The sequence below is a fragment of the Martes martes genome (genome assembly GCF_963455335.1).
Source record: "Martes martes genome assembly, chromosome: 2".
Taxonomy (NCBI): Eukaryota; Metazoa; Chordata; class Mammalia; order Carnivora; family Mustelidae; genus Martes; species Martes martes.
The window spans coordinates 108113652-108135642 of NC_137889.1; the positions used below are offsets into that span (position 1 = coordinate 108113652).

At 38.8% G+C, this 21991-nt stretch overlaps 1 protein-coding gene across 1 annotated transcript in view; it reads right to left on the reverse strand.

The window, feature by feature from the left end:
* Positions 1 to 706: 706 nt before the first annotated feature.
* Positions 707 to 21991, reverse strand: part of COL25A1 (collagen type XXV alpha 1 chain) — a gene marked incomplete at both ends in the record, with an annotated part of 459205 nt that continues 437920 nt past the window's right edge. The window contains 7 exons of the mRNA XM_080796594.1: positions 707 to 742; positions 5572 to 5610; positions 7511 to 7588; positions 11676 to 11729; positions 14229 to 14282; positions 18993 to 19046; positions 20633 to 20668. Coding sequence (XP_080652720.1) covers positions 707 to 742; positions 5572 to 5610; positions 7511 to 7588; positions 11676 to 11729; positions 14229 to 14282; positions 18993 to 19046; positions 20633 to 20668 — 351 coding nt within the window. The remainder of the gene's footprint in view (positions 743 to 5571; positions 5611 to 7510; positions 7589 to 11675; positions 11730 to 14228; positions 14283 to 18992; positions 19047 to 20632; positions 20669 to 21991) is intronic.

The following is a 21991-nucleotide window of genomic DNA, read 5'->3' on the forward strand; positions in this document are numbered from 1 at the left end:
GCTACCAAGTTATCAGGATTTGAAGACCTTCTTTCAAAAAATTGTACAAAACAAATGTGACAAAAACTGAAACAAATCTTTTCTTAATATTCCTGGGACTAGAAAAGAAAAGCATAACAAAAGAATGAAAAATAACTTTCTATTTCTAGAACTTTGTAGAAAATGTTTGAAATGGGTTGGATCTCAGAAGGAAGGAGAGCATCAGCTTCGATAGAGCTTGTAGGGTGCGCTCCCCCACAATTTCAGAAGAGGTTATTTCAGCCAACCTATTCTCGGGAGTGGTAGCCCTTCTCTTTGGTGGGATGTACGCATCCTTTTTCTGCAGGAACAGGGGCTGACATTCCAAGAATCTCCTACCCAAAAGAAGTGCTCTATGCCTCTGTCAGTTTCCAAAAGCACCCATATTAACACTTGTTGGAATTCAGTTTATTTTTTAAAAAAGTCTGTTGTTCTGGGTGCCTGCGTGTGTAAACCTCTTTCCTACTTGGTCACAGGAGAGACAGCGCAGAATGCCGAACTGGTCCTCTTCCCTTGTCTTCACTGTCAAGGGCAGCCCAAGGAAGAAGAGCGGCGGCAACCAGCTCAACCCCTTGATAGTTTAACCAAGGTGGCCGTGTGAGCCGCGATCCTGGAAGCTGGAGGTCTGCAGTCGGGACTGCAACGCCCTCAAAATACAAGACCATTTGTGTGTGTGCTCTCCGCCACCTTATCTCTTTTTGGCAATAAGCCATGGTGTAACCCCCTTGAGATGACAAAAGAAATAAAAGCTCAGATGTGATCTAAGGACTCATCAAGTGGCATGCTAGCGTCTGAACGACAAGCAGGCTTGGCACACGGTCATGCTTTTTTTGTTAGTTTCAGTGGGCGGTGTGGGCACAAAGCAATGCTAACAGTGAAGGTGAGTAGGGATGCGATGGTAGGGTCTAAAATCAGTTAGTTAGTATAGTACACTTTCATAGTTTTGAGTCCATATTTGGTCACAATTTCATGTAAACTATTTCATGGTGCTTTTTGTCCATGCAATTAACAAGCCTGAAGTCAGAAAAGAGCAAAAACTATCATTCTGTATCACTGATGTGTCCGTTTAAATACATATCTTCACATAAGGTAAAGAGATACTGATTTATATATTTTTGCAGGCTTCTCACTGGTTTCACATATTGCCCAGTTTCAGATGTAAGTGGAGAAAGGATGGACATGTGTACTACTGCAAACAGGAAGAAGCAGCTCTATGTAAACATATCTCAGACTTGTAAAATTTGCAATTCGATTTTCAGCTATAAATATAAAAAGTGGACCATTATATATACAACTTCATGCGCGGAAGGTTAGATTCATCACTGCAGAAAAACAAACAACAGAAAAGATATACATAGAATCAGTGGTCTAGAATAAAAATCTCAAATTAACATTTATTTTTTTTTTTTTTAAATTAACATTTATTTTAAGATAATTGGTAGAACCCTGAATACAGTGGTTTTTTGTTTTTTAAATTAATGAGCCAAATGATGTGTGTCCCAAATATTACTTTCCTAAAACTCCAGGGTGTTATTAAAATTTCCTGGGTTCAACCCACTTTTTTTTTTTTTTTTTTTGCCACTGAGAAATTAGTGGTGTTTGTCTTAGTAATGATTCTGGGAAAGCAGAAAATTAGGATTTTATCACATATGTGCCATAATTAAAATACATGTCCTATACTTATATGATCTTCTCCAAACATTAAAAGCCACTGGGAAAGAGGCTGAGAATTCTGCCCTCGGTGGCACTGTTTACTTCACCCAACCTGACTACAGTACTACTATCCTTCCGCTCTTACCTCCTCTTGGCTTTGGCTAGCCCTGCTCTGCTGCAGCCAGTGTGCCAGGTAAACCTGCCTCTTCTCAGGTCTTCAAACCCTATTGGAGATCTAAGGTGATCTAAGGTACCGTAAATCTCTGCTTGCTCGTTCTGAAATGCCATAATTATTAAGGTTTTCCTAGAACTAAAGTTAAGTCTGAGAGAAGTGGGGGGCAATGGTCTTTCAGATATGCACTTACCGAGCAGATCTTGGGGACTTTGACTTTTACTCAACAAACAAAACAAAACAAAACAAAGCAAACCCAATGAGAAAAGTAGAAAGCCCAGTTCATTAATTAAAAATATTTGTTTTTCTTGCTCCAAGAAAAATAGATGCTATATGAGGTGGGATTAAGAGGCTAGGTACTTTGTGATCTGAGGAGACGGAGTTTGCCCAATGTTTTCTGCATGTCATGTCAATGCCACAGAATGTGCTTATGGAAGTATTCTTTTCCGCAAACTCTCACCTAGCTTGAAATTTAAACAGATATATTTTTTTGAGTACCAATGTTCTGTAAAAATATCTACGGAATTTTAAAGATTCTCTTTTTTTTCTTCTTTAGGATTTTAAAACTTAACTAAAAAAAATCTCGTTTTTTGCTGCAAACCTGTCAGCCCTACCTCACAAAATAAAGTTCAGTGAAACATTAAAAAATATGAATAAATAAATGAATAAAATATGAATAAATAAAGTAATCTGATGAATAAAAAAATATGAAGCCTATAGGTATTTTCCTATTATATAGTTTTTAATCTTTGGATGAGGATGGATAACTTTAATAGCCTGAAAGTACTTTCTTTTTTTAAAAATATTTTATTTATTTATTTGAGAGAGAGAGAGAGAATGGGATGAGGGACAGAGGAGAAGCAGACTCCCCACTGAGCAGGGAGATGGACACGGGGCTTGATCCTGGAACCCTGGGACCATGACTTGAGAAAAAGGCAGACACTTAACTGACTGAGCTACCTAGGCACCCCTGAAAGTACTTTTTTAAACATAAATTCTGCCATTTATTCACCGTATAAATTATACTATGAACTAATAAATCATTATTCTTCGAAGTTTAGAAAACAGAGCTATATCTAGAAAGAAAAGTTATTTAAACAAACATCAGTTTGGCATGAAAAAATTAGTATCGAGAGTAGTATGGCAAAGGAGACTTGCTCATTAATCACAGTAATTTACGTTGCTGCCGCATTCTAAAATTTCAAACATTTATCACTGTGCTCTAGAGGCTAGTACAACAGTGTTTAAAAGGGTAATTCATGTAGAATATGACTAACTAAAAGTAATCTGCTAGCCTTCCTTTAAAAATATTTAAAAAAATCACTTAAAAAATAATTTGAGATAGCTAATTTGACTATATAAGAGATTTTAGAACATTTCATTTTTCTAATTGTTTCTTCTTTTTCTTCTTTCCTTTTTTTTTTTTTTTTTTTTTGGAGTGAGGAGGTGTTGGGCCAAGCTGATCACGATTTGCATTTGTGTGTGTTGGGGAGTGTGGTAAGCAGGACCGAAGTTTTCTTATTGAGTTCTTTACATAAGAAGATGTTAGAGGGGAGCCTGGGTGGCTGAGTCAGTTAAGTATCTGACTCTTTTTTTTTTTTTTTTATATTTAATTTATTTATTTGACAGACAGAGATCACAAGTAGGCAGAGAGGCAGGCAGAGAGAGAGGAGGAAGCAGGCTCCCTGCTGAGCAGAGAGCCCGATGTGGGGCTCTATCCCAGGACCCCGAGATCATGACCTGAGCCGAAGGCAGAGGCTTTAACCCACTGAGCCACCCAGGCGCCCAAGTGTCTGACTCTTAATTACAGCTCAGGTCATGATCTCAGGGTCATAATCTCAGGGTTGTTAGATGGAGCCCCATGTCAGGCTCTGATCTGGGCATGGAGATTCTTTCTCTCCGTCTCCCTCTGTCCCTTCCCCCTCTTCCTCACATGCTTTCACCATCTCTCTCTCAAAAAAAGAAGTTGTTGGATTTAAGAAATCCTTAATCCTATGTAGAACATAGTGTCTATTCTGTGGGAAAATGAGTCCTTAAAAGGGCAATTTCTGATTTTCTAATGCTACTCATATTACTACTAGGTTTGGCCATTTCATGAACCAAAAAGATGAGTCCTTTCTTGGTGCCATGATTACTATGCCCTCACGAAAAGGAAATGATTCATAAGCAGCCAATAATTAAGTAAACCCAAGTTCTGAGTTCTGTCAGAAGGCTGAATAAAGTAAGCCTTTCAACATTTCCCTCTATGTAAAGTGCACCTAGGACTGTATTAAAAAATCATTACAGTATTAGATTACAGGTCAACGGTTAAAGAGTAAATGGTAATTCCAGCTCAGGATGGTATTCAAGATGCTAAGAACAGGGGTTCTGATGGTGAAAGGATACTTTCCTCAGGTGAAGAAGAATATGATGATAGGCCCACCTTCCTGAGAACCCCTTGACCCCAGCTGTGACTGAGCTAATTCTCTGACAGGCTGAGAGTGAGTATGGGGAGCTGCTAAATAAATGACACTCCTGACAGAGAAGGTTACTTTGCTGAGTGGGGGGACTCCGCTAAGTGGGAGAGTGAGTTACACAGGATTTCCTCACCAATGGAGCTGAGGAGATAAGACACACCACGGAGTCAAGTTTCCCTTCATCTCTCTGCAATCCTAGAGTTCTGTGTAGTCATGCTAATAAGGCATGCCTATCAAAAGTTACTCAATAAGCCAAAAGGTGTTAGAGAAAAAACTTCAAAACGATCAAAATAGCATGATGCTTCCCCCTAGCTCATGTTTCCATCCGTGGAATTCCTTTTTCCATTAGTAGCATATATGCACAGTTCTTTATATAATTAAGTCCACACCATTGTTGTATAAAGGGTTGGTATTCTTGGACTAGGATGGTGCCAATAGACCTCTTCCCTGCTTCAAGTCCTACCACTGCTTTCTACCACCACTTCTGGGTATTCTGGGTATTTTGTTGGGTATTGGCTCTTGCCCCTGGAAGTTACTTAACCTCTCTGAGCTTCAGTTTCTTCATCAGTGTCATTGAGGATAATAACACCCTCCGGGGTTATTGTGAAAATTAAGTAAAATGCTATCCCCTGTATGAAAGGGCTCCTCATACAGCCTTTGTACAGAGAAGGCTTGCTATGAAGTTCCCTTCCATACTCAATATACACACAGTGACCATGGGTAGCCATATGAAGAGGCTAGAATCAATGGATATCATAGAAACACCAACTTAAATGTAAACAGATTCTCCTAAAATAAATGATCACTGAAGGAAAAAAAAAATCATGCTTACACTTTCTGCTTTCTCAGCCTTGTGATTAATATTGGCAGGGTTCTACCATGTATTTGCATGTCTGCTTATGTAATTGAGTGAAATAGAAAAAGAACCACAATTAAGAATAGTTTTAAATAGTAGGAGGACAAGGAGTTTATATAAGCAAACCATTGTCAAGATGCACTGCCCCTTTCCATTCCACAGAAAGGATTAGATAGGGAAGGTTTCCAAGTTACAGTGCTTGTTAAAAAGAACTGTTTTCACTCATCGGTTTAGGAGAAAATCTGTAGTAAACATATTAATCAAAATATATTCTGGAGACAGAATCTTTTGCTTTCTAATGCCCGAACAACATTCAGGAATGTCAATTTCAAAAGATCTATTCTAAAAGGAAAAAACCAGGCCGGGGGAAGAGACAGGGGGAGTGCTTCTTTTAGAAATAATTCTGTAAAGCCTACCTTTTGCCAACAGCCAGGCATGGGTAATCCATCTGGCCCCTGTTTTAAAGAGAACAATAAGAATTCCTCAGACTCCACAGAAGTGAACATACCTCACAATTCACATGCTCAGAAGCTTAAAATATGGATTTCTACCCACTAGGTGCCTGTGGTCATAGGCATTTTTTTCTAGTTATAGAATACCCAACATTAGGTAAAAGGAAGAAAATTCAAATGCTTTTTAGAGTGAGAACACATTTTGAAAATGCGAATAGAGAAAATTATGTCTAATTTTGAGAAAGTAATTTACAAAGCATAGGGGCCTGCTCAGTTCTACCTTTAGCTAAGCAATCGGACTATTTCTCTTAATTTTACTAAAACACATTTCATAATTATCTTGATTAAATAAACAAAACCAACGTCTCTTCCTGGTCACTGTGGTCTATGGTTGAATGCATGATAATGACGAAGAATCCATGATGAACCATTTCTATCTGAAGTTTGTACTCTTCACATGCCAGTATCTTTTATTTTTCCATACTAAAAGCCAATATAGTAGAACGCATTCTATTAATTGAATTAAAAGACAGGCAGCCCATCTATATCTTTATAGTAAGATGTTATCCCATCTATATCTTTATAGTAAGATGTTATCCATAGCATTCATCAATTTTTTAATTAAAAAGTCTTTAGAAGTCGGTTAACCAATTCTGAATCAACAAGGGATTCCTGAACGTTGCACCGTTTACTTTCATTTAAAGTGCAAGCACTCTTCAGATACAAATGATAGAAAGAAGGCAGGAAGAGTCGATATATTGAGGCATGCTTGTGTTTTCCCCTGACAAAACGATTGTAAGGTATTTATTACTAACAAAAAGCAAATAAAATAAAAGACTAGGCACTCAAATGGAGATTTTTAAATTGTAATTATTTACCAAATACATTTTTTCCTATAACCATAATCTCTTAAAATGCTTAAGAAATATAACATTATCTTTAAAAAATCATGCTTAACACTGAAGAACAATATAAGAACATGCAGACCAAGTATAACAATCAATAAATATAAACCCCCCCAAATTTTCCTTTATACCTCAGAAAATATGAATATACTTTCTTTCTAAATGTAAAAACAAACAAACAAACAAACAAAAAACAAAAAAAAAACACCCCACTTTGAAATAGCTTTATAAGGTATCTGGGAAAAACTTGCTAATGCCAGATTGGTACAAGGAGAGGATCACCCAGTAGAATTTTAGATTTTAGTATAAGGAGGACTTTGAGTTCATGCCAATGGGGATAGGGAGTTCTGTCTACTTTAGGAAAGTGAGTTTCAAAAGGAGAGACCATTACATTGAAAAGGTTATGTGACAAAGAAGAGGGTTGGGCTGCAGACTATTACCACCATCTTTAGAAGCTCAGAGAAGTTTGATTTCCTTCCCTGTGGTCTCTTAACTGCATTCCCTTGAACTGGTTAAGTCTTGACCACAGAAGCTTAACTCTGTCGGTCTGGCCTTATTTACGGCCTGACAGAAATGCAGCAGAAGAGGCAAAAATGCCTTTATTTCTCTCAGAGAAAAAGAAAAAAAAAAAAAAGAGCCAAATTTAGGGATAGAACCCAAAGTTATGGCCTAGCAGTCCCTTTCCATGGAAGATTTTTATGTCATTTGAATGTCCTCTGTCAGTATTTATCGAACAGGTTAATATTCCCCAGAACGCAGACATGGCAGTCGGGTGGGCTGTAAGGACAATGTCAGGAGGTTAACGGGCAGTCTCGGACGGAGAGGCGTGCCTGCTCTCCTCACTCCGCAGAGGTGCCGACCAAGCGGTTCATGCACATGCATGTAGCGTGTTTATCATGTAAAGCTTGTTCCACAAGTACCACTTTACACTGATAGAGATGAACATGTAATAAACGAAGGAAATGCATGCAGGGTGGTAGGAAAGAGAAATACTGTACCAATTGGCAAGGGGCATCCAGCCCATCCAGGCCAGGCTGGCCTGGCTCCCCTTTTTCCCCCTTAACGCCACGGAATCCCTGTTTGTAAAGATTAACTCACAATGTTACTAACACAAGAAATCACTTAGGCACAAATTCTGCTCAAGAAATAACTACCATACCAAACTGCTGGGAGAGGAGCAACTCTGAAGGACAAAGTAACATGGGCTGAAGCTGGTTGACGGAAGAGCCCGACCTAGCCCCGGAGCCGGGCTTCCCTGGGAGCACCGACTTCCTCTTTGGCATGGTATGGGAGAGCTCCAACTCCCCTTCAGACGCTACAGTCACGTCCAGCTGCAGGTCAGTATCCGAGTGTTAAGAAATCAAGCACAGCTGGCGGCCAGAGATGGGGCGTGGATTATCCCGGGAGAGCCCGGGAGAGATGCGCGTGGTCCCTCCAAGTCCCTGTGCAACACCCCGCAGCCAGAGCCCCTGCTGTTACGCGTCCCTCCAGCGTGCTCTTCTCCCAGCTTATTCCTCCACACACGCTATCTGGAGACAGAGTTCCAGGAGTCAGACATACCAACGGGCAAGGTGCATCTAATCCAGGAGCACCCTGTTCTCCTTTCTCCCCTTTAGGCCCCTTTTTGCCTTTCTTTCCCTTTTCCCCCTGTGGATATAAGAGTTTCAATAAAAGACAGGTTTGATTTGGGGTGGGGGTGGATAATAGCGATTCAAAAGATGGTTTAGCCAATAAATGTCTGGAAGGGCATTTACCACTGTTTTCTGGTTTAGGTAAGGCATGATATTATAAAAGATAACTTAGATTTTCAGAGTGACAGTGGATTCTGGACAGTGATAGGTGGGATTTTACTTAAGATGCTCAACAGGACGAAAAAAGATTTAAAAGGCCGACACATCAAGGGCTGACTTAGACCCAGCTGCCACAGTCTTGGCGAATGAGCTGTTTCCACCGTAGATCTGGTGAGGATGACGCATACCAACTGTATGGGAGGCAGCCAGCGGTCGGTCAAATCCAGAGGAATAGTGAATACTTTACCCAGTTTTCAATACCTTGTCAGCTTACTTTTTTCTAACCCTGTACCAGATGAAAGCTACGCTGAGCCAGACGAAAAGGACAGAATATTAACAGCTTCTATCTTTTGGAAATGTATCCAATTTTATAACATTTTTGGTAGCTCTCATTAAAAATATATTCAGTATATTGAAATATGCTTCTGTGTTTTTTTTAACATCTTTTAGGAAACTAAAAGCAAATATTTTCTTTATTAAGTCAGGTAAACAAATTTTAAAAGTGCTAATACTTCTCAGAAATGCCAGCTGGAGAAATGGACTTATTTATAAATCCAGGGATGTTCGGGATGTTCTTTAATTCACCCTTACAGATTTCATGCCAGGTGTTCACAATGGTAAATGGGTTTCCAGGTTACTCACAATGTAACAAAAGCAAAAAAAAAACAACAACAACAACAACAAAAAAGTTCTGTTCGAGAGAGGAAAAGCAGTTTGGACTCAGTTGAGCTAACACTAAAAATGAGATAGGCAGGATAATTACATAGTGGGAATGTAGCCATGGAAATTAGTATTTAGGAATCAAGGTAAAGGTTGTGGAAATCTGCATGGATCATGGGAATGGAGGAATTAAGGAAAGGAGGCAAAAGGAGGAGAAGGAAGGAATGCACCTCAGCTGTTTCTTATTAACATAAATATCTCTGCATATTTATAGACAAGAAGTTGGTGCTGTACAGAATACAAAATACTGTGCAATACATATTTAAATTAGTGTATTCATTCCACACTCAGGAAAGCATTTACAATAAAAGTGAATAATTTCAGAAGCTAAACAACATGAATATTCAAAGACATATACATAAGCTATATATGAGATAAGCATCCAAATTAACGCATTCATTCTGACTGTGTGAGTGAAAGCTCCTCATTTATCTCCTGTGTGCCAAAAAGATTGCATCAGAAGGCTCAGAATCAAAAACACTTGGGTTTCTTGAATACTGGGGAAAGAGAGAAATTCTGTGTGGTTTATTAATCATGATCAAAGACGAAGACCTGAGAATCCAGGGTGACATGAGAGCAGGTGTGACAGGAAGTAAGCGAGGAGGGGCGGTCAGGACTAAACTGTTCACTCATGCAAGATCCGTCAACATTCTCAGCAAATAACTTCAATGTCACGACATAAAATTGATTTAAACTTGTTTGGGTGAGCTCTTCTCTCCCTGGAGATAGTGGAATCTTCGTCACATAGGTGAGACAGGTGGGTTGGGTATTGATAATTTAGAATTCAATTCATTATTTGGTAAATCAACTGAAATTAGTCACTCCGCAGAAAAGTGTTGTCATATGAATGTTGACTCAGGTTATTGGAATCATTTTTCAGTAATATGTTAGCAGACCTCAAGCTTTATGGAAAACAGACACTATTACATGAAGAATAATGAATCAGCGTTATTATGAACAGTCAGTAACAGTCAGTGATTTTGTAACAGTCAGTGATTCCCTATGCGACACAAAAGCATCTGCCCTAGTGCGTATGAGCACATGAGGGCTCTTGTTAATTTTTATCTTCCATGTCAAAGAATGATATACATAAAGTGTTCACATTTGGATCTAATTTTCCTAAATATAAAACTTCTAATCATGGAATTTGAAATATGGAGATATTTTTGTATGAGTGATTAACATTATTCTGAGGATTAAATTTATAGCTTTGTGTTTCCATCAGTTATAATACTGGTAATTTCATCTTTGTTTGAAAGAGCATTAAAATGAGCATCCCCATAATGGTGACATACTTCTGAGGGAATACGATTTTAGACTCCTACAACCCATTAAAAAAATAGAAAATAAATGTCTATAATCTTTAAAGCACCCCCACCTTGGGCTAAAAGCTTACATGTACAATTTGTCTCAAATCAAAACATGTATATTTTACAGTTAGAATTTATAATTTGGAATTTATAATTTGGAATAAAAAGGCTTTTTTATGTTTCACATTTTTTGTGAAACGGGGACAGTAACAGCACCAATCTTGGGGCGGTGGGGGGTGGGGAGGGGCTATGAGGATGAAAAGACTTAGCTTATGTAAAGCTTTTGGGGAAACATGTAGTAAGTGTTCAATAAATGTGATGATGTTGATAATGATGATGATAATGTTTTTACATAACTGGTGACAGAAGCTCTCTTACCAATGGGAAGCCAGGTAATGTCTTAAGTCTAAGGAACACACAGCAGGGTTAATACCCTTCTTTCTTTGACGATTTTAATTCGGCTGGCCTTGCTTTTCAACAGCAATCACCTTCACGGTTAAAAGGAATTTATAGGTTTTGAAAATTGTGTTGTTAAGTACAGCAGGAGGGCATAAATGAACCTGAGAAACAGAACTGGTGTCAGTTTGAAGTGGGAAGGTCCAATTTCAGCCACTTTTACTTCTTTTGCTGTGTTCCATGTAAACAATGAGTCTTCAAGGACCCAAGCAAAGGGGAGAGGAAAGGAAGAAATGATTTTAAAAATCCGTAATCCAAATTTTGCTTTCAGACAAAAAACCAATTTGCCTCACGTTGGCTGCCATATACCTGCGGCCGGTGGTCCCGAGACAGAACCTGAACACCAGCCTCATAAAATACACGGATATCTTCATTAAAAATATCTCCAGCCAAAAGTGGCAAGTCCTAGTCCCTCATAAACTCCCTGGGGTTTATCAGTCACACTGCTTGCCCTCGGTTTTCCAATCAAATAGTTGGGATACAGGACACACCTTCTATGCCTCTGCTGGGAATGCCGTGCCTGAAAATGAGAGGCTGGCTTTACAGGGTTAGATGAGCTCTGCCAGAAGACCCTTGTAGATTTGCGCTATTTAATTTTACTTTAATGTAATAAATGCCTTTTTATTTCACTTTTGAGAATCCCTGGACATTACATCTTTCAACTAATTGGTGTCAGGTAAGCCTGGCAATATTCTTCTATGCTGGACTGTGCCCTTATTTCTAGCACTGGAACCAGTGAAGACCTGGTTTTTTTAGACCAGGCGTCAGTGTGTTTTTGGAGCACAGGATGGAGAACAATTAGATACATGAAAGAATCGCACAGGTTGAACAGCAAAGCACACAGCATGAGAAAAATCAAACAGGCACATGCTAGATGGAGAGGTCACCTTTTCTCCCTTTTCTCCTACATCACCCTTCTCGCCTCGTGGACCAGGGAAGCCCTAGACGATAAAAAGCAAACCAAAAAGATCGATTGATGTAACAGTGGTAAAATCACATTGAAAGAAAAAATGTAAGATTCCGTGCTCCTGAACGCAATATGAAGAAAAATGGCACGACCAAGATTCTCAAAACTTAGTTAAAATAACACTTAGGAGTAATAGTTGTCTAACATCTCAGTTATCTATATGAAACACATTTCTTGCTTTTTCTCCTACGACTTACGTAGTAGAAAGTGTATCAGGATCCTAGTTTGAATTCGAGCAAGGACACTGACTTATGTGGGCTTGGGCCAATCACTTACCTCACAGCATTTTCTGCTTGCCCATAACATGTGCTCAATAAAAAGTTAACTATTATTACTTTTGCTATCATCATTCTTCACATAATAAGGCTGCCATTATAGTCACATAATACAGTGATCATTTCAAGAGGCCTTTGTTTTTGAAGTTCTCTATTTTTTTATAGAATTATGTTATTATAAAATATATAGACACTTTATGCTTAAAGGAAAAAATATTGCACAGCAGCTTTGAGAATGAACATACGTTACCATTCCCGAAGGGTGGCACGCGAAAGATACTTCAATTTTATGCATATTTTTAAATAAGTGGTTCAACTGCTGGTGTTCAATGTGTCCCTAATTTGGGAAAGTATTTTGAAGTGCCATTATCAACTGTTGGTTATTAACTTTATACTGATTATGTATTTGCTTTTCTGTTTATCTCATGCAGACACTAGTGGTGTATTTTCTACTGCGATCTACACACACAGCAATATACGCTGCATGCTTAACTATGTGCCCAGAAAGAAAAAAGTATTCTTGCTGTTATTGATGATGGAGACCATCCGCATCTATTGTAATAGGACGATGTTCATTGTACATGTATTACTTACATCAAGACCAGGCTCTCCATCTTTCCCCTGCCAAAGAACCATAGTAGCTACATTAGTGTTCCTAAGTTTCATGAACAGGTTACTGTTATTGTTTTATTTAAGGCTGCCTGGACATGCAACTATTAGTATTAGAACAACTACTTCAGAAATGGGAAAAAGAGTCTCTACTGATTAGTAATATAAATTTCTTTCACCGAATCAAGTGAAGTGACCGTTAATGCTGGAGTTAAGGATCATGAAAATTTTTTTTATTATAGATGAGGTTACACAGCCTGCTATTTTGCTGAAGTTCAATGCTTGGCATCCAACTGACCAATCCCGGAATAAGATGAAAGCATAAATGCCATTTAGTCGATTTTAAAAACATAGCGGTGCTAATAAAATGCGCAAATCCATGCTGCTTCAACTTGATCAAATAATACTTGGCTCATAAATGAGTAAAGAAAGTGAAAACTCTTGTTAAATATAGTTTTAATTTGGCTAGATGTGTATCTTGTCTATAAATATTGAGAGTGTGTCACAATTTTTTAAATTAACATATAAAGTATTATTAGCCCCAGGGGTACAGGTCTGTGAATCGCCAGGTTTACACACTTCACGGCACTCACCATAGCACATGAGAGTGTGTCACAATTTAAAAACAGTTTTGAAGTAAGCTTTGTCAATAAATGATCCCCAGATGCAAAGGAGTCACCAGACTGTTGTGCAAGGATTGATAATTCCACCCCCAGGGTGCAGATTATTGGGGCCATGGTCTTATTGTGTCACACAAGGGATCCATCCAAAGTTACTGGGAAATTGCTTTAATTTTGACAATTAGATTTTGAAATCTATTTCAAAATCAGCATCTCTCTCAGCCAGCACTAATTCTTGCTTAAGTTTATTACTTTGGTTCACGAAAACTGTCAGGTATAAACCCCTATGTACCTATGTGGTAGATACATAGGGGTTAAAAACCTTAATACACTATGTTTCTATTATAGTCTTACCCTACCCTATCGAATGACCTATAATTACCCCAAAGATAATGTTCTGAAGCACGCCTGCACTCTCAATTTGAAGACTGCATAACCGAGACTTTCCGGAGACAGGCCACTACCAACATTCTACATTCTAAAGCTGTCTTGTCATTGCAGCACATTAGAAAGGTCAGAAACCTCAAAGTCATTGCAAACATCAATGTGAGAAATCACTTCTATTAGCAAGATTAGTTTTAGTAAGTAACCTGTGAGAGCAGATAAAGTCTGAAGAAAGTCATCTGGAATAAAACTTCCATGCCCACACAGAGAGGGTGTTTTCTGACAGTGGGAATCCTGCTCTCAGGTTAGTTCTGTTTATCTTGTGGACAATCTTGCTTTCAGGTTAGTTCTGTTTATCTTGTGGACAATCTCTGATCCTCTCAAGCTCATGCAGTATGTGTGTGTGTGTGTGTGTGTGTGTGTGTGTGTGTGAAAATAGATGTGACTATGACCCATGAGGGACATGATGTTGTGGAGGACTTTGCTCCTCTAACGGGATTAGTCTGCCCCACCAGGGAAGGGTTAACCGAGCCCGTGTCATGTCATCTACACATGCTGACGGTGGAAACAAGAGACAGAACTTACAGGCAGACCATAGGGTCCTCTGGGTCCGGGTTCTCCCATAGCTCCTTTTTCACCCTAAAATGAAAGCCATAATGTTCAAATCATATAAAATGCCTATATTCACACACTTTCCCTAACAGTCTGTGTATAAAAGCCTCCTTGTGAGGTACCATTCTATTAAGATTCTGACTACACAGGCTCTTCTGGGGTCTCAGTCATGATGTGGTAAAAGAACCCACATTTGCATATTTTACCAAATTACCTCTGAAAGAAGGGCAGTGAGTAAGAGTGCAGCAGCCGAGTTGCACCAAGGACTTGCATATTCCAGGGTGCTGTACTTGGGTTTCTTCGGCATTCATGGGAAACATTTATTTGTCACTCAATATTTTAAGGTACTACATTTTTAAAATAGAAGAATAAAATGTCTTTTTTTTCCTCTCAAATACTTTCCTTGGCCGCCCTGGCCCTTTACCGAGATGTATTTTGCTTTAGAGCCTCCCAAACCAGGAGACATAGGCCGAGTTTTATTCTCCATTGAGCTCACTAGAATAGGCACACTGGGGGCCAGGACCTCTGGCTTGGCTCCCTCCCCCATCCACATGGATCACACAAGTGTCTGGTGTGTCAGGAAATATTTGTTGAATTAATCAAGTAAAAAAAGTACAATCCGGTACATGTTGTTTCCTTCCTGAAAGAGAGTTTAAAAATTTCTATGCCTTCTTCTAAATGCCTGAGAAGGTCGGTATATATTATTTTCATTCCTTGCTCTCCACGTACCTATTTAAATACTCTTGCCCCAGCTCTAACAATATATGTGATAATGATGATCTTGAAGGCTTATAAAGAATAACATGAGACTGGAGGTCATCCTAGGAATATGAAATAATTATAATAAAGAGATGTTCTGCATTTCAAGTTGCATTTTCTTCTGCTGTCATCTCCAAAATTAAAGAATGCGTCAGGATTTAGCATGCTAACTTCAGGAGTAATGGAGATATTTATATGAATGGCTGAAAAGAAAACGTTACCTTCTTTTAACCCACCCTTAAAGTTTATAAGGTTAGCAAATCTTTTTCCTGGCTAAAATGCAAACTTCTGCTGGTAGCTGTGTGTGGAGATCCAAAGATTACACTGTGTGTCTCTGTGTGAGATTCCTGTGTGAGCAAATTTCAAGTCACTATTCACATTCTTCTTTCTAAACTTAGGGGTTGGCGGAAGTAATCAGCATTGTCACCTAGAGGTACATATCATGTGGGGAGAGTACTTTCTGAAAAGAAATACGATAAAAGCTCATTGAACTTCTACTGGTCGTTACTTTATGTTTAATACTGAGAGATCAGCAATCCCATTCAGTAAGGTGGCCAGGCTTTGAAATGAAAGAGATTTGAATTTGAATTCCAATTTGATACTTACTGACTCTGTGGTCTTAGGTAACTTTCTTAACCTTTCTACGCCTGAGTTTCACTGGCTGTTAAATAAGAATAATAATACATATTCTATAAGAATATTTCTGAAGATTAAGTGTGATTGTAAAATATGAAATGGTATGTCACCAAATAACACGTCCCATAAATAGTAGCTACTGTCATTAATACACAATTAGAGGTCTTATTTTTAAAGAAAAGGGTTTGGCAACCCGTTCGAGTTAGATTTCTTTCAGTTGTATCTGGCAGTGTGATTTATGATGTTTTAAAGATTTTATTTGTTTACTTATTTTAAAGAGAGACAGACAATGCACAGAGGGAGAGGAAGAGGGAAAGAATCTCAAGCAGGTTCCAAGCTGAGCACAGAGCCCAGCGTGGGACTCAATCTCACAACGCTGAAACCGAGTCAGACGCTCATCCCACTGAGCCACCCAGGTGCCCCTATTTATGATTTTTTAAATGGTGATGGTGTATATGTGTTCACGTGCAAGCGAGTGGGTGGTATGGAGGGGCTGGGAGTTAAAAGGAAAGTTCGCATCACCTGGAGTAGGTCTACTTGGAAAAATCTCCATAGATTTTTTTTTGATATACCTATTCCCTTCTCCCTCCTCTGACCGAATACTCTCAGTTTATTGTGTTTTTAGAATGCATATACCATGGCTTGTTTGAATTAAGCTGTCAGTAAAACATTTGTCTGTGGATCTCCTCTTATAGAAATGCTCACCCCAAAAAACTGCTTTAAGGTAATGACAATTCCATTGCACTTGCCAGTGAATGCTTCAGAAGCGGACACATGCTCTGATTTTGGCCAATGAGATGCTGGGGGAAGTCTGAGGGGAAGCGATGGGGAAGGTTTGCTCGCTGCTAAGGAAGAGACATGGGAGGAGATGTCTTTTGGTTCTCTGTGGATGCCTCACTGGAGGGAAGGTTTGTAGGGACTGTAACCAGCTTGCTTGTGATCAGAAGACCAAGCCAGCTTGTGGAAAGGGCACAGAAGCAAAGCCAAGAGTCCCTCCTTTGAATATTTTGTTACATAAAACAACAAATTTCTCTACTGCTTAAGCCATTTTGAGTTGCGATTCTGTCACTTAGAGTCAAACATATCTTAATCGTCCCAGCTTGAAAACTTTTGATTTGAATATGAAATATGAAGTGAAATAGGAATTTACAATTCCTCTCCTGGATTAAATAATTCTTAAAAAACTTTTGAACCTCTCAAATTTAACACTCTTCACAGAGCTCCTAAGCTTTACAAGGCCAGATGAAGAAATCAGCTCAAGGCAGAGAGACCAACAGGGCTCACGCTGTCACTCATGTATTTGACATTTCTGAACGACATGGTCTGTGGAAGGCCTGGTTTCTTTTAGGCCCATCTCATTTCTTTCAGGCTCTTTAATTTGCACGTCTACACTGAGGAATTCTTCCAGAATGGATTCCTGATTCCTCCCTCTTATAACTGGAAACTTTTCCAGGAGAGTCTAGATAGCACCTCAGTCAATTAACTTCGAGAATTGCACTCGTGTAGCACTTTGGGTGAGGGGCACTTGGAGAGTCCTGACACATGATCCGGTTAAGATAGTTAACATACTGAGTAAATACAACTGTAACACTTTACACTGCACACCATTTGACTTGAACTATGTCTTCAAAAATTCTTAGCGATTTCATTTGCTCTGCTGGTTCATTCTGCCCCAGCGCCGAGACCTGATACTCTTGTGACACTGGGGAGCTACCGGAAGTAGCAGCTGATTTACCAAACGGTAAACCCTCTTGAGCCCCCAGGGCAACCTGCCAAAAGACTACTTGAGATTTGCTGCTCCATTTTTAGTATGTGGGCTGGATCTCTTGATACAATGCTTGAATGCGTCAGCAGCATGAGGCTCTCCACTTACAAATATTTTTAATTAAGATGGTCTTCATAAGTCAGTTTGATTTTAGAAATAAGACAATTGCAGATTCCAGTGATTATTCCATGAGGACTCACCTCTTTCTAGAAGCATTCTTGAATAAAGCCAGACTTCCTCATCGTTGTACATACAGTCTGTACTATTTGGATTCACTTTGGCCTCGTTATCTGGCTATTTCTTGCTGATATTTTTTTTCCCACTGCATTTAGATTGTAAACTCCGCTAGGTCGGAGAAAAGAGCTGCTTCCTTTACAGTACTGAGTAAATCCATATAGTGTATTAATAAGACGTTATGGGATGATGAATCAATTTTAATGGCGGTACTCAACTCATGGCATCAAATTAGCAAGACAGACTACACAAAGGGGAGGAGAGTGCTTCCATTTCACACTAGGAGTACACTGTGTTTTCTAGATCATAACATGTAACAAATATTTACTGAATGAATGAATTCATTTTATAGACCACCGAATTAGGGAATTGGGATGGAGGCCAAAGAAATCACTCTGTGGCCCTCTATTTTTTAAGCAAATTACCCCAGACTGAAGAAACTCTATCTAGTTTTAAAAGATCGCAGCCTGTACAATGAATCATCCCAACATTTCAAAGCCCTTACTCTTAGGATACTTTCTTTACAGCCTCTCCTGGATGGTGGGGAAATTGATGACACAATTCTGCTCAGACACAGAAAAAACTTCCAAGTTTCCCAAAGTGGAGAAAAGAAAAAGTGGGAGAAAAACAGAGAAAGAGGGGAGAAAAGTTCCAGACAGATGACCAGCTGCTGAGGCTCCAATGTATTTTTTGGTGTAGGTATTCATCTTCCGTTCTGAAGATCTTTTTTTTTTTTCTTTTCTCCCAAGGATATGGAAACAGGGCCTAGCAATAGGGAGGTTAGCGAAAGGTTTTTGTTCTATAGTGCACTGAAATTATTTCCTTATGGCTAAAGAAAGGCAGCCTACTCTTTTGCTGAAAAAAATAAATAAATAAATACAGGGGCATGTGTAACTGTGTGGAGAAGAATACTTAGGTTTGGTAATTTCCTTAAAAAAAAAAAGGTTGTAACTTATTCTGAATGAATACAGTAGCTTTATATAAAAGATTATCAAAAAAATATGAAGTCCTGGAGATTTTAGCCCCATGGACTTCAACTTTCTGGATTAAGGCCAAATGAAAATACCTTCCTTGTGGGTTAAAAAGGAATGGTCTGAGCTATTTATTTGAGCTATGTAGATATATGCATGATTTTTGAGTAAGGCAGCCACATTCTATTTTAATACCCTATTGTTCTCTCAGTGTGAGAACTCTGATTAGGACTTAAGACGGCATATTTTCATTTAATGTTTTAGACAGTCTTTTATTTCTTCTGGAAAATGAACAGTTCAGTTTAACTAACACAGAAAAGCCACACTGGGTTTTCTTTAGGTTACCGTTCAATAACCTCAGGAGCAACTTACTCTTTCTCCTTTGGGACCTGCGGGGCCATGGGGTCCCATAGGGCCATCTGTACCCTAAAAAAAAAGATAAAAATAATATGAGACATATCCCAAGGGTCCTAAGAAAAGCAGTTATAACTCATCCTGGACTTTTCCTGGGTGAATGATGCTTTAGAACGCCAGTAAGATGACTCGTCTCCTTTCAAAGAGCTTTATGCCTGATTCAGGCTAGCCATTTTCAAGAAACGCATGCAAAAACGATGAGTTACATAACTGCGTATTTCAATGAAGGGCACACACGAGAAGCTGGAAGTCATATTTAATTATATACTTCCTCCCTGACCTCACGGAACATCTTCAGGAGAGAAACGGGGTTGTTTCCCCTCCTACCACTTCTCCAAGTCCATTCTCCACCCGCTGACACCCCTAAGCTCCGGGGCCACAAAGACTTGTTCTCAGCTGGTTAAGAGGCTCGAACAGTTACACAAGGGGAAAAAATATGAAATAAATGAGAACAGTGTTGAACTGTTCAAACCAAACTTTCTTTGGCTCTGCGGGGAGCAGCGGGGGGGGGGGGGGGGGGGCTTAGAGGAAAGGAGTTACTCTCCCAGGGTCTGCGGCTGCTTACAAGGCACAAAGCCGGCAGCCGGCTGATTTAATGGCGTAATTGCCCTCTGGCCTCCTGGTTCAGGATTAGGATTTCTGTCTCAGACTGAATGGATACAGGAACACTATGTCCAGTGAAAACAATGACTGCCTGAAGCAGGTTTTTAGAATTGAAGAGCTTGGAATTTCTTTTTGATTCTTAGACATGTAGCAAGGACTTCAAGTAATTTGCTCATTTTCAGGAAGACTGCACTTCTTTGCAAAGAATTTGTTGCAATATTTGCAAATGTAGGAACTAGTCCAGCACAGGTTTATAAAATAGTGTTCTTATTTGTGTTCTACTGTTCTTTTTTCTTCTATCGGGGCTTTGCGATATGAAATCATTTAGATCATTTAGGGCTTCGACTCATTCTGATGTTGGGGAATTCCCATCATCTTATCTGATCTTTTCCTTACTGCCTGAACTCGAAGTTCCATCTTCAGAAGACTTCTAAATACTGATTATTTGTGGCTGAAATTTAAGAGACAGAGCAGTTAAGAACCAAAGAAAAAGAGACAAAATGACAGAAAACAGGTAATTTTGATGCACAGAGATTTGAAAGTTAGTGTCAAGGAAGAGGTTACCTTTTTAATATAGACAGAAACATAAAAGGAAGAGCAAGTTCAAATTAATTCACATTATTTTGATCCCTTCAGAGGAGCCTGCCCACGGAACTATAGGAAATGTCCATTAGTTCTGGAAAATTTTGTCTGGGATTCTAAGACCATGAGGCTAATCAGACTGGTCATTCTCGCCACCTAGCAAGTTCTCCAGCCTGGAACTCGGGCTTCTGAAGGCTGTCCTGCAGTTTAAAAGCTGTGAGTGGATCAGAGCTGCAGACTCTGCAGACTCTGCAGCTTTCCCTTTTGTACCACATCTTTGTACACTTTCTCCTTTCACTCCAGTCTCTGTCCCCCTCATCACGTGATGGGAGTACCTGGGGCAAAAGAGTCTGTCCCGAAGCACAAATTCATAGCCACACAACAGGTTGGAGCAAGATGAGGTACTGACTCACCCGGGATCCTGGCTTTCCGTCTAAGCCAGATGCTCCCTGTGTATTGGGTTGGTAGCAGGGTTGGTGGGTATAACACGAAGGACAAGAACAGAGATTAGTATGAGGTACTGATGAACAAATGTAACGCTTCAAACAACATCATACACAGTCATGGGGTTCTGGGATGACTGTCACATTGCTACAAATTGTTAGTTTAAAAAAACAAAACAAAACAAAACACGTGACGATAAACACCCCACAGATGATGGCATTTTCATGACATTTCCATTCAAAAAATTCTTATTTAGAAATAATGAGGTTTATAAAGAGGGCTTTAAAGTAGTTTCTGGTAACATTCACAGACTGCTAATTTCCATTTGATACACATTTTCTAAGGACTATACTGTCGATAATAAACTTCTTCAGGTTTCGAGAAAATATAATGGCCAATATTCTAAAAAAGGGCTCATTATAATAATCAATCAGAGTTAGCGTTTCTGAAAGGAATAAAAAGGTTCCAGTTTTTCTTGTTAAAACAGAACTTATGAAAAACAAATGCAGAACTTCACCATGTCAAAATGACTGGATTTTACATGAACAATTCTCATTGTTTTCTGGGTTTTCTTACTTTGTTCACATTAATTACCACTAGAGGGACTTCTAGGAACAGGAAAAAGCTGGAAAAAAATTTCATGAGTCCAAACAAAAAATAACCGTCCTAAACAAAATTGTTCCTCAATTCAGTTCAAACAATCATTGCGTCAAAGTCTGGAGGGGAGATGCTTTAAAAACATGTTATTCTCAGGCAATGCATACTTTTTTTTTTTTTTTTACCTTGAACTCCAAGCTATGCATAGTGTATGATTAAAATATGACATTTTCAATGCTTGTTTCAAGAATAAGCACAATTACTTCTATGAATATGTCTTTTGTATCTCAAAACTCAAATACTGATTTATAGTCCTTTAAAAATATTGATTAAATCAAGGAGTATTTAAGAAAGATGATACACCAGTCCTATAAATTCTCTTGGCAAGGTTGAAGAACTAGGTTCCCATTTTATGCTTCAGATACAGTTAATAATAAAAAATGGAAGAAAAAAATCTATTCCAGCTGCAAACTCTACCAAAAATGCTATACTATATATACTTGGATATTTTTAGTTTTTTTGTTTTACAATTTCTTCTATATAGTTCTATTGTGAGTCAGACTATTAATTGCAAAATGCATCTTAAGTTGGCAATGACTAAACTTTTTTTAAAAACCTGTGTTGTTGTTTAATGCTAACATATGTAGAGCTTTTGGCTAATTACTACATAGAAATTATCACTAGCTCTAAATTTGAAATTAAGGCAAATTTTAAAGAAATAAGATTGAGGG